Here is a 12947-nt window from a genome sequence, read left to right as displayed (position 1 = left end):
TACTTTCCATAACACGCCAAGATTTGAACTATCTATGCTTTAGGATTAAAAAAAAATCATAATTGCTTACACACATGCTTTGAAACTAGGGCTCATTTTCTCAAAACACAAAACCACCAAAACAAAATGCAAAACCCCCAAATCTATTGCAAAATTAAATGCAAAATTCAAAACCATTAATCTCTTTTCAAAATGTTATTTGGCAATAAAACAATCCACACAACCATCAAATGAATGGATCTTTCTAACAGACTACACGCTGATGTGCTTAACATTAGAGTAGACAAGTACAGAGTAGACAACAAGCAAAATGTTTTTAATGTTATTCCCCCTAATTTGTGTGTACAGTAAAATATATAAAAGTGTAATACTATAATCATACTGTATATATAAACAAAAAACAACAAAATAAAAGCATTGGAATTAAATCTTCAGTGTATGAAACCACCAGCAGAAACAAATATTAACAGTTTAACTCAGACACATACGTGCCCAAAGTCACAGTTCAATGATTGTGAGCTTAGTGCAGTATGAGCCTCTCAGTCAGGCATTGAATGGACTTCACTGCACGTGCAGACTCGTGGACTTTGCGGGCGATGTAAGAACCACCCAATTTTTTACTGATAGTCTCAACAGGTGTTGTGCCAAAAAGTGATTAGCTGCCAAGAAGTGATTGCTAAAATCACCTGTTTATATTATTTATCTATATAATAACGTAGGCCTTTATATGCCAATACTATAGTATTGTTTGTGATGTTTATGTGTTTGGTATGTCTACCATCCTTGTTTAGGCCTATATTTGAAAACTAGACTATAATAAACATGATTTACGTACGGGTTATATGACAGTAATCTCTTTTTGGCAATCAGTTTTTGATAGCTGATCACTTTTAGGCAGACAATCACTTTTTAGCTATGACCTTTTGGCAGCGAATCACTTTTTGGCAGAACACCGGCTCTTATTTACAAACATTTCTGTATTTGAATGTGTTTTGAGCCTATAGAGAAATAGAGGCCTGTCTACCAGCGGCTTATATAGCATCACAGTAAGTACGACTGAAGTCCACGAGGGCTCAGTCCACAGGTCCGGAGTGGACATTTGGATTCAGCAACTGTCTCCTCCCACATCCTGGAGAGTTTCAGTCAGTCTTGTGAGATGATGTCCAGGTTGGCCAGATGTCTTATGGTGGGCCGGCCATGAGGACAGTTCCACGGCTGTTCGATTTCCCCCATGTGAAGCACCAGCTTCCTCATCTCGCCGGCGCTCAGAGCGGTGCCGATCATCACCTGAGGAGGAAAATCACATGGCACTGTTGAACTTAAGGTTATCAATATACATGATCCCACAGACATTATCCTACCCCCCCATTATATGTCACTTTGAAGGACTTTTACTTTACACTTTATCATTTATAATTTGAGATTTCTTCTGTTTGCTTCATCTTCTGCTCTGGCTGTGATCGCTGCGCTGCCTACTGCACTAAGTCAATCCCTCGTTTGTAATATGATTACTCACTCTGGCTTTTAAAGCAAATCTTGAATATAACCCTGGTTTTATTATTAATTAATGTTCATTGTTCGTATTATCTAATTGTGTAGTGTGTTTATTTCTTTACTGTCATTTACATGTTGTATAAAAACTGGCAAATGTACTTATGTGCGTTGTCAATAAATACATCTGAGAAAAAAAAAGACTTGAGACTTGACTTGGACTTGAGGTGTGGGACTTGTGAACAATCTTTATTTATTTTTTGTGTGCATTAACATTAAGGAAATGTCTACTTATGTGACCTAATCAATGCTGATACTGTATGCTAATAGATGAAGGAGTGAGGATAATACAGTACCGGTACATGCTTTGAATTCCTTAGTTTTAGATGATAGAACACTCATCCATAAGAGACTTGAGACTTGACTTGGACTTGTGACCAAAGACTTGAGACTTGACTTGGACTTGCAAAAAATGACTTGAGCATCTCTGCCGTGAACCAATAAGGCTGAAGCCAGGCGGAGTGAATGTGAAGGCAGTAATTTAACTTTAATTTTACTCAAGTATGATTTTGCTGGAGTACTTGGCTTGGCTACATTTAAGTCGCATCCAGTGTACAAATGTTGTAATAGAATAGAATAGAATAGAATAGAATAGAGAACAGGAACTTGTAATGATTGGTAAGCGATATTGTCAGCAGTATGAACTCACAGATTTCCGACAAGCCCTGGAGGCGAACATGTGTCTGACGCGGGACGGCCGGCACATGACCCCCGGACTGTCGCTCAACATGAAGATGAGCTCCTCAATGTCCGCTGGGCCGAATGTCCAGTTCTTACTGGTGGGCAAAGACACCAGCTTCACCCTCTCCATCACCTGGCCTAAGATCACAACAAGGAGGTTTCACTTTTCATATATGATCGAAAACATTATATAGCTTCAGTACATTGGATCTGAGGACAAAACAACAATGCTGAAAAAACAAAATCAACAGTCAAGTTGACGTTTAACCATGCGAGTATAAACTGGCTCCAAAGTTGGCGACGTTTTGACAAAGGTAAATGGGCATGACTATTTTCAAACGGGTGCCTTGACCTCTCACATCAAAATATCTGAATGAAATTGGGCACATTAGAACTAGAACTAGGAAGTTATAGTCATATAACTATCACTATTATCATAGTTATACAGCCTTGTCTGACATAATGTCACCCCCAGGGTCCTAAAGGCAGTGTTCTCCACACAGTGAAAATATGTTATTCTCGACCCCCCCCCGTCCCCTCCTATTTCTGCACACTGTGGTACCTAAACATGAAAAACAAAACATACATTAACACGTTCACTGCCAATGACGTGTTAATACGTCAAAAAAAATCCAACGGTTGACTGCCAATGACGTGTTAATACGTAAAAAAAAAGATTTTTTTTTTTTTGACCGTGGGATGTGCATCTAACCCTTTTACATCTCTTATATAAATATTGGAGCCACCGAACGTGTACAACCCATTCCACCGACCCACTAAGTGGCGACAGTGCTCTCCCAGACTAGAAAAAGCAGAGCCAAAACTGCAGGGGAACGCACGATGAAACCATTCTCATACTGTAGAATGGATTGGCGAAAACGCTTTCGCTTTCGCGCTGATTGCTGGCGGTGAGGGATTGCAAATTTGCATAATAGATTACGGGTGGAACACACTTTGAAACACGCAGCATAAATAAGACCAGAATCGCAAAAGCTTCATCAAAGCTCTCAACCGAAACTCCAAGAAACGAGCGAGCCCATCCAGACTTGCCCAGCGGCCGCCAGCAGACAGCCACAGCAGCAAAGCAGTGAGCCTGGTGACGCGAGGTTACAGCAGCAACAGAAACGAGCTTGTGACACGCCCGCTGCAACCAAGAAGAACACACACGGAGGGAGAAGTTTGAAGGAGAGGGGTGTTTCCTGCTGTTATGGAGGAAATTACTGTTCAAAACTATTGTTTAGATGTCTGACGTCTTACTGATGCCAAAAATGAATGGTTAAAGTGACTGTTCTATCGAATTTCACAAAAAGCTATTTATCTCAGCTTAAATTTTCAGATGCTGAAACCATGCTGTATTCAAGTGCTAATGCCTACATAACTACTAACTCTACAAACTAACTCTTTTAGACAGAGAAAGCACACATTCTATTAGTTCTTTTTAGATATTTTGTGTTCACAAAATCTTAGCAGAAAAGAATCCTCAGGTCTTGAAAGATGAGCCAGAATCCTCAAAAAAAACCTCTGGCAGAAGCTACCTACAGTAAAAAAAAAAACAGCTGGCAGTGAATGTGTTAAGATTAAAATGCATACCGTAATTTCAATGACCAGTTATGTTTGCATATCACCACACAGCTGCCCTTGGCATATAACACAGATACAGCCCAGTTTATTTTGTTCTCCTTTGTGTTACGTTTTGTTTTCTCGTTTATTTGGGGTTTGGGAAGGTGGTCCTCGGATTTTTTTTTTTAACAATCGGAAGTGGGCGTACGTTACAAAAGGTTGAGAACCCCTGTCTTAGACCAAAGCACAGTTTCACATTAACGGGTCCTACCTTCCTCATCAATAAGGAAGTCAAAGCCGTTCCTTCTGAAAATCTCCATGTTCTCCATGAGCACGTTCTCACTGACGGCCGTGAGGTGAAGGTTCTGAGGGCTGGAAACACAACAGGTCAACACAAAAACATTAGCAATCAGCTAAAAGCAAAGCACTGAACAGTGAGAGAATTATGTCACATTTCTCTCCAGTTGTGGGTTCTTCTTACACTATGAGTCTCTGCCCTTGGAGCACAGTGTGCTGCTGCAGCATCTCAAAGTTGTACTTCTCGTCTGTGGCGTGCTGGTCAATCATGAAGATGTCGGAGTTGAGTTTGGTGAGAATGAATCCCAGGTTGAACTGACCGATGATCTCCATCTCTTTGAACATGTCTTTACTGTGGGGATGAAAGAAAGCTATTGTAGGGTGCTGTCAATTAGGACAATAAAGCAGAATTCACTATATGGCAATTCAAAAAAAAGTGTTCATATGTATCGTGGGGCAGAAAAATTTATTGTGATATCAGCTCCATTGTCCATCACAATTTCTCAAGCTCTCAGTCTCCAGAGAACTGACATAATTTCCACTTTGTAATGACATTTTAGTAATTCTAGCAAGTCAATGCCAGTGCTAGATTGATTTGTGGCTCAGAAATCAGCTTAATCCTACCTGATCTCCTTCCTCAGCTCATCCTCTGCACTTTGGTTTTCTCCTGGGTTGATATTGGCCCTGAAGCGTCTGTATTGCAGCTCGTCACTGGCCTTCTGCTTCCGCTGGTCCTGCAACCTCCTCACCCTGCCTGCCAGCTCTCCTAATGAGAACCGGAGAGGAACCGTCCTCCTCTGGACGTGGACTGGAGCATCCACCGTAGAGATGGAGGATCCCTCAGAACAGGGCGGATGAGACATGGATTTGTGATCTTCTTTCCTCGCTCTCTTGGTCGCTGGACTCAAAGCAAAGTTCTCATTTGATCCGCACGGTTCAGGCTGCGGCCCCAGGTGTTCAGGAACATTGTGACTCTCATCTGTAGGCTCTTCAAATGTCTCGTTTTTTATACTTGGTTTGTCAATCACCGGTTCAGAAGAGTTGAACTCTAACCCACAACACAGACTGTCAGGTGCTGCTGTAGTGGAGTCACAGTTGAACAAGGCGCTGTCTTTTCCAGAGTCTACATCGCAGCCTGGCGTCTTTCCATATCTGAAGCCATCCAGCACTGACCTTCCCACCGGGGAGCATTTACTTGCATCTCTTGTGGGTTTTAAAGGAGATTGTAAACTTGGTCTGTGGGTGGGAGTGTTTTCCGAACCCTTAAAGAAAGACTGCAGTGTTTTCTGTGCCGGGCCGCTGTTGGCAGCTTTTGAGGCACTCGACTTGGTCCCGTTAGCGGAGCTGTGGTGGTTTGAGAAAGCAGCTTTTAGCCCAGCCAGGTTTAGAGAAGACCTGGAGCTTGGAAGCACTGCTTTGGCCTCTGTAACATTCTCGTTAGACGGGACGACCTGACTCCGTTCCCATTCAGGTCTTGGGTCCACGGCTTTGCGGGCAGCTGCAGAGAGATGAACTGCACACTCAAAATCAAACCTTCAGAGTGAACTTTTATCAGTGCATTCACTTGAATTGAAGGGCAATATATTGTATATATGTAGGGCAATAATTCCATAATAGTATCTTTTTATATAGGATCATATCATGATGAAATATGATATTGTGTTATCTAATTATGTTGTCTAAATTAATTATTAAGTATTATTAAAATCTCTCACAAAGAAATCTAAAGCCAATTTTGCAGTAATATTTGAAAATTTAAGCGTTTTGCCATACTGTACTTTATATCACCATACAGTTCAAAATGCTGAACATTAATTTGATGATTTCATTTGATTTTATGTTATAAATTGGTATCAAAATGATTTCTTAACATCTCTGTGAGTCTAATTTTGTCCATATTGCCCACCCCTAGGTCGAGGGATTCCATTAGGAGTCTATAGATCACATGTAGTGAGTCGGCAGATTAAAATGTCAACGACCAAAGTGGCTGGTTGGAAATATGCCCAATAAATAAATTCATTAACAGCATATTAAATATCCTAATATTGTGTGACTTAAATAAAAGCATTAATAGAGTCAAGCTGATTACCGCTTCACCGCACACAAACAAGCACATGCAGTCAGGCACCAAGCGCAATCGATGGATTGATTCGCCCGACGTCGGCTAGCTGTCAATTTAGTGGAGGTAAAAAGCACTCGTATGATATGAGGAGGTGAATCAGAATGCATTGCTTACCACTAATAAAGCCGCATTTGCTATCAGAAAAAAAAGTCTAGCGGAATCCCTGCCTAGGTCGACACAAAATCATTCATCAACTAAAAAATCTCTCGGTGCTTTTCCTATGCTATTCATATTACCATGCTATGATATGACTTTACACATGAATATTTTGAACCAGCGATATGCAGGCTAAATGCAATGCTGTGTGCTTACTAGTGCTGGGTAAGGCAGAGTGGTTGAGGCTGATCTTATTGACGCCTGCCTCATACATGCTGATGAGTGACGTCTTCAGGATAGCCAGCAGCAGCTTCTCCTCCTGCAGGAAGATCTGACGTTTGTCGGGCGTTACGTTCACGTCCACACACTCTGAAATAACACCACACAAAATATAACATGGGAAGGTAACGGCTCGTTTCCAAATTAACCTCCGTTTTTGATATGTGCCTATTTTCTTACCTGAGGCAACGGCTATGTTCAAGGCAACAAACGGATACTGATGTCTGTTGTACATATGATAAACCTCATTTACAAGTTTGGTTACCTACAAAAAGAGAATGAGCAGAGGTTAGGCACAAAATACGACCCCGCCCCCAATTGACCCTTTAAATCCACTGAAGGGTAACGACCTTAATGGGATCACATGGCCGGTTGTTGATGAAAAAGAACTGTCTGTCTGTGGCGCTTCTCCCAACACCGTGGTCTCCTCGCGACACAAGTCCAGTGATGCTGCAACGCACAATTAGTGAAAATATACGAATACTAAGAGAGCTCAACAGTCACATGATCACCTTGGGTTCTGATAGAGTATTTCCCCTTTCATTTTTCTCATGATCACGTTTTGAAAAATCCTTATCTATAAAGAGTTTTAAGCCTGGGACCAACAAGCCAACTGCTCTTCCAGAGAATCCTTATCTATAAAGAGTTTTAAGCCTGGGACCAAGCCAACTGCTCTTCCAGAGAATCCTTATCTATAAAGAGTTTTAAGCCTGGGACCAAGCCAACTGGTCTTCCAGAGAATCGTGACCATAAAACATTTGATTCAGAGTTGAAAAAACCTCAGAAACAAAAAGAGTGCTGGGTACAAGACTGTGTACACATTATATCGCAAGAGTGAAGAAACGACTCATCCCATAATCCATTCCGGCCAATCAGATTAGCGGATGATTGAGTGACAGCGTGTTTCAGCCAATGGGAGAGCACTCTGAGCAGCAGTGGGTGCCATAGCCATAGCTGCCATTACAGCTATTAGCTCAATGGCTAACTTTATTGCCTAATAGCCGCATTTCCTTAGAGGTATGTAGACTTAACATGGGTCTTCTAGTGGCCTGCATTTATATAGAGCTTTTATCCAAAGTGCTTTACAATGAGTAGGTACATTCACCCATTCACACAGACATTCACACACCAAATCACTCCAAAGTGATTAGTGGACGACCCGCTCTATCTCCTGAGCTACAGCCGCCCCAGCTATATCTTCCTGTAGAAGCCACAAATCTGAATATGAACGGGGAAATACTCTTCCAGAGCCGAGGTGTCAGCTCTATACAGAGGATAATACAAAGGATTCCCATGCAATGGTGACAATGGGCCCCTGGCAATATAAAAATGGCATATAATGCTATGATTATGTTGGCCAAAATGATCTTGATATTATATACATTACAATATTATCTTGAAGATTATTAAAAAGTTCAATACTTTATAAGCAGTGTAATATGCTATGAATATATTAATTATTATTATAGCCCTCCATCTTTTGGGCAGAACAACTGTGATTGATTTTACTGCGATATATAGTAATACTGGTTATTGTCCCATAGTTAGGTGTCACTCACGTAAACAGATCATTGGGTAGTTCTGCCTCCTTGAGTCCATAGTCTTCCTTAACATTTTCTGTAGGAGACGTCTGCTGAAAAGGCAGCAGACTCTGTATCTGCAGAAACAAAACACAGCCTTGAGGTTATCATAAAGTTCTTCAGGAAACCAAGAAAATACAACCTGCAGGTCATATTAACAATATCTGTACCTTGCAGATTAACACAAGAAATAAGTCAAGCTGATGTTCCAACCTGTTTCGGTCCAAATATGGCTCCTATGTTGTCCCTCATACTCTGGCTGCCGCTGGTGTTGAGCACTGGGCTGCGTTTCCCCTGCCCAGTCTGGTTGGAGCAGGTGATGCGCACTCCAGTAGAGATGATACAGTAAGACTGCAGCACATGTATCATTTTGGTGTACTCCTGGAAGCACAACATGATGACGGATTGGCCATTGTAGTACTGTCTCAAAAATAACCGGTCATTGAGTGGGAAAAGGACTGATTAATGTTAATGTCAACAGAGTACTGTATAGATGTAACCCGCACTGCGTAGTCGCAGCTGGAGATTGAACCCGTAACCTCCGGCATGGGAGGCGGACGCTCTAGCAAGGAGGCTAAAACCCACAGGCTCTAGAGTCTGTCACTAGTGTCTCTTAAGGTGTCGGGGAGTGAGGTTTGCTCCCTGCACAGCACGGCCGCTGGCTACTGTTACACCTTGGTCGCACCAGGCCCGTCTGCGCAGCGTTCCGGCTGCGCCGCGGCTTTGCTCCGTCCTCTGCACGTCGGCATGCCTCACAGCACGCGTTTCAGAAGCGGAGCGCATCCGAGTGCTGCCTGGCAGCTGGATACAAGATTGCGCGGGATTTACAAGATCGCACGGGATTTACGAGATTGTGCAGGATTTACGAGATCGTGCGATACTGTGTGTACAATGGGGTGGATGTAAAGACCACAACACACAAACAACACAGTCTGTCGTTGACTTGCTTTTAATTTGGTCATTTTCCCTTGATTGTTGTGCTTCTACCATGGGTAAGTAGGCTGAAATTATTTATTTATTTGTCATACAGTGCCTGTTAGCAGGAGGAGAACTCTTGCATTTCTTTGTCTACTTGAAAGACTACAGGGGAAGGGGGGGAGAAGGAGAAAGAATCGGTATTGGGTCTGCAGTGCACACGGTGTTTTATTATGAAAATCGACCGGATTCTCGTGCAGTTGCTGTGTCTAACTTCCGGGCTGAACGATCTGCTCTGTGCAGCTTGACGCAGCTTCCAGGCGTCATCCGTGAAAAATAGAACTGCCGCGTATCTTTAGCGGAGCGGGGCGCCGAGCCGCTTCTGGGACGCTTCTGATACGCGCCGTTGTGCGCCTGGTGGGATCACACACGTTGACTAAAATGTCCGCAAGCAGCTCCGACGAGCGCGTCGGAGCCGGAACGCGTACGTGACGTTCCTGGTGAGACTTCCCCGTTACATCAATCGGGGAACCCGTCAGGGTTTTTCCTCCTTCCGTGTAAATCGAGAATCTGTCTTGAGAGTTTACCGTTACATTGACAAACAAAGATAATCACAGATAATTATTATATACATGTAGATAACCATACTGCATATATATAACTACAAATAACCAAATATAACTTTATTTAAAGTCTCATGATGACTGGAAACATCAGAGGAGTTTTAAAATTAAACGTGTTAAAAACACTGAGACTCGTCATTCTCATCATTTCAAATCTAATCTACAGTAGATGACCCCCCCCCCAAATAAATAAACATACATACATAAATACATACATACATACGGTATATACTGTATATAAGCCACCTTCTTTATGTTGCGTGTGAACTCCTTGTGTCGAACGGGCAGGGTGTAGAACAGCTGCTGCAGGCTCACTGTGGTGCCCTGCTGCCGGGGATGAGGCGAGCGCTGCACCAAGTGGCCGTTGTGGTCGAACAGCAGCTTGGTCCCCACCTGGGCCGACTCGTGGCACGTCACTACACTCACGTCACTGGGGCAAGGAGGGAAAGGGTAGGGGCAATAAGGGCTGATGATATGGTCACTGGGGCAATATGAGCTGATGATGTGGCAACACAATTGAAGGCTGTGTAGAACTGCGTCCTAATTTGAACTTTTCACTAAACCTAACCTCATAGGCCCTTTTCACAGCAAGTGTTTGAGGTGGCAAAGCAGGTATAACCAATAACATTAAAGGATGGCTTTACCGATAATCAACCCACTTTGTAGAATTAATCATCTCGGTAATACAGTAAAAGCACATGGGCAGTGTTTACCTTCTCTCTCTGTTTTGTTCATGGAGATCTCCCATTTCCTCCTCTGGCAAAGCGCTCCGTTGTTATAAAGTGCATTTCTCCTGACAGAATCATGTTGTTTTAGTTTGTTTTTGGGACATCTATTGCCTGATTGCCAATGATCAGTCAATTTTAATAAACAAGAATATCTTTCATTATCATGGGAGGTTTATTCTCAATTCAGGAATATAATGTTTGTGAAGGTTGATGATGGATGGAAAATGTTAACAAGCCCCACTAGAGGAAATGTAACAGTATATACCTGCACCAAAGAGTTTTCCTATTTAGCGGGGTCGTTTTTAATAACGTGTAAGTGTTCAAGCCCATTTGTATGTATGGTCAACAGTTTAATACTGCCACTATGAACTCTATCGAACTGCTTTACCTCAGAGCACATAAAGAGCTGAGGGCTTCACCTCTGAAGCCAAACGTCTCCACATGGATCAGATCAGAGAAATCCTTGAGCTTTGAAGTGTGATGCTTCAACGCTGTGGAACAGGGAAGAGGATTCTTTTGAGCAAGATGAATAGGCGAATCTAATGCACAAGAACAGCCCTGACAGGAGCAAAAACAGCCCTGACACGAGCAAACAAGGTGATGCTTACTCAGTCCTTCAAAGTTGGCTTCATCCACTCCTTTGCCATTGTCCGACACTTCCACCTGTTCAGCTCCACTATCCTTCAGCTTGACGTCTGGAACATGCAAGGATACAATACTGTTCGTAACACCACAATGACAAGCAGACTCGTAATTTTCCTCAGTAAAGTATATGTGTGGTGTAACCCTACATGTCGCTGCTACAGATAGTTGGTAATGAGCCAAAGAGGGTTGAAAATAAGTTGTGCAGGTATTTTGAGATTTGGAGTGATTTTGTATAGTACATCATGGTGAATAATCATTTTCATCAAACAAATTGGAAACGATTTATTTTTGTGGTTTTGGTGGAATGCCACTGTAGAAAATATTATGTTGTGGAATGTTTTAAACCCATTTTTCTCACATTTTACTTTTAGACACATAACCGATTCAAATACCCATAACTTGTGATCTGAGAGAGGGGAGAGTTTACGGAGATTTCAAATGAGAAAATGTCAAATGTTCACCATGTGAAGGGTTTTTGCATATATCAGTCATGTTAATTGACTAGTGCAATCTCAAACTCGTTGATTGTACATAATACGCATATTTGACACTATACACACAGCACAGTGAGAAGAACCCTGTTGAGACACATATTTGCTTACCAACACTGGTGGCCCCTGCATCGATGCTGTTCTCCACCAGCTCTTTGACAGCAGTGGCCAGAGTCAGCACCACCTGTCCAGAGCAGATCTGATGCACCGAGTGCCTGTCAATGGCCTTGATGGCTCCGGCTGGTTCAGAGCTGCTGAGAGGAAAGAAGGAAAGACTGCATTGGGTGGGTGCGACTGAGCGCAGTGTATAATGGCTTCTACTTGTGCTGAATAAATGTTACAGGGACACATTTACACATGAACAGCTCTCTAACAAATAACACAGGTGGATAAGCCATGGTGTTCCTGTTTGTGGAGAGAATGTCAAGCAAAACGCCAGAAAAATATCACACTTTTCTGTGACTTTGCTTGTTGTTGGCAAACACATACCTTATGAAACTTGACATAAGACCTTAACGTAAGCTAATCAGAATGCCCATGGCTCTATCCAGTATTATGGAGACCAAGCAGCACATTCATTTTTAATAGATTTCAGATTTAGAACTGGTTAACTGCTCGCTACCGCCCTCTGCAGTGTATTTTGGTGTAAAGTTAAGGTGATGTTATGGTGGTGAAATTGTATTAAAAGAATTGTATTAAGAACCCTTAAGATACATCCCATGAGCCGTGAGGTAACGCGATAAGCAAGGCCACATGAAAATGTATTTTTTTGTGTGTGAAATGTAACCATAGTTATAAACACGTGTTTATATCTATGGATGTAACTACCATTGCTATATCTGTAATACAAGACAACTATCGGTCCTAGACTAGTAAAAGATTTACTATTTTGGTAACTTACCAAGCATCAGTCATCTTTAATCTTGAGGAACCATGGACTGTAAATAGGAACGCTTCAGGCAGCTAGCATGCAGTGTTTTCAGCAGCGTGCAGCAGGTAACTAATTTGCGTCCCGCTTTTCAGTGTTGCGACTTCCTCTAAACGGAAACCGGGGCTGCTAGTGCTAGTCGTCTTTCGTAGAACGTAATGTATGCTACATTGTTTTCATTACTGATCAAAACGCAATACCGTTTGCATAACTTGTAAACACATACGCGTGAAGTGAAGCCGTTTCGCGCGCTACACCGGAGTTGCGCTTTGATTATTCGCGAGCGTCAACTGTGCACTGACCTGCGCATAGTGTACAAGCGTGACATGGGCGCTCAGAAAAAACTGAGAAACGAGATGAGTGCTTAACCTTTTTGAACTAGTACAGGTGCCGTAGTGGTAGCGCGTTCGTGACTCACCCTCACCGTTGCCTTGGAGACGAGACGCTCAGC

The 12947-nt window shown here is 42.5% G+C and overlaps 1 protein-coding gene across 1 annotated transcript; it reads right to left on the bottom strand.

Annotated features, from left to right (window-relative positions):
* Positions 1-346: 346 nt before the first annotated feature.
* On the bottom strand, positions 347-12597 carry pms2 (PMS1 homolog 2, mismatch repair system component). Its single transcript, XM_083634450.1, has 15 exons — positions 12470-12597; positions 11680-11822; positions 11041-11127; positions 10821-10923; positions 9951-10134; positions 8380-8547; positions 8146-8243; positions 6937-7036; positions 6767-6851; positions 6524-6676; positions 4714-5587; positions 4274-4441; positions 4064-4164; positions 2201-2370; positions 347-1287 (listed from the first exon to the last, which is right to left on the bottom strand). The coding sequence occupies exons 1-15, from the start codon at positions 12481-12483 to the stop codon at positions 1144-1146; spliced, it is 2592 nt and encodes an 863-aa protein (XP_083490576.1). The 5' UTR covers positions 12484-12597; the 3' UTR covers positions 347-1143.
* Between the last annotated feature and the right edge of the window lie 350 nt (positions 12598-12947).

Source organism: Poromitra crassiceps (genome assembly GCF_964638095.1).
Source record: "Poromitra crassiceps genome assembly, chromosome: 4".
NCBI classification, from domain to species: Eukaryota; Metazoa; Chordata; class Actinopteri; order Beryciformes; family Melamphaidae; genus Poromitra; species Poromitra crassiceps.
The sequence above is the reverse complement of the archived record's forward strand: the minus strand, read 5'-3'. Positions and strand labels throughout refer to the sequence as shown.

Excerpts from the sequence above, each read along its gene's own strand:
- pms2 (XM_083634450.1), bottom strand. Across the intron at positions 6,852-6,936 it reads GGCCATGTGATCCCATTAAG|GTAACCAAACTTGTAAATGA; the intron begins GTCGTTACCCTT and ends CTCTTTTTGTAG. Across the intron at positions 6,677-6,766 it reads GAACATAGCCGTTGCCTCAG|AGTGTGTGGACGTGAACGTA; the intron begins GTAAGAAAATAG and ends GTGTTATTTCAG.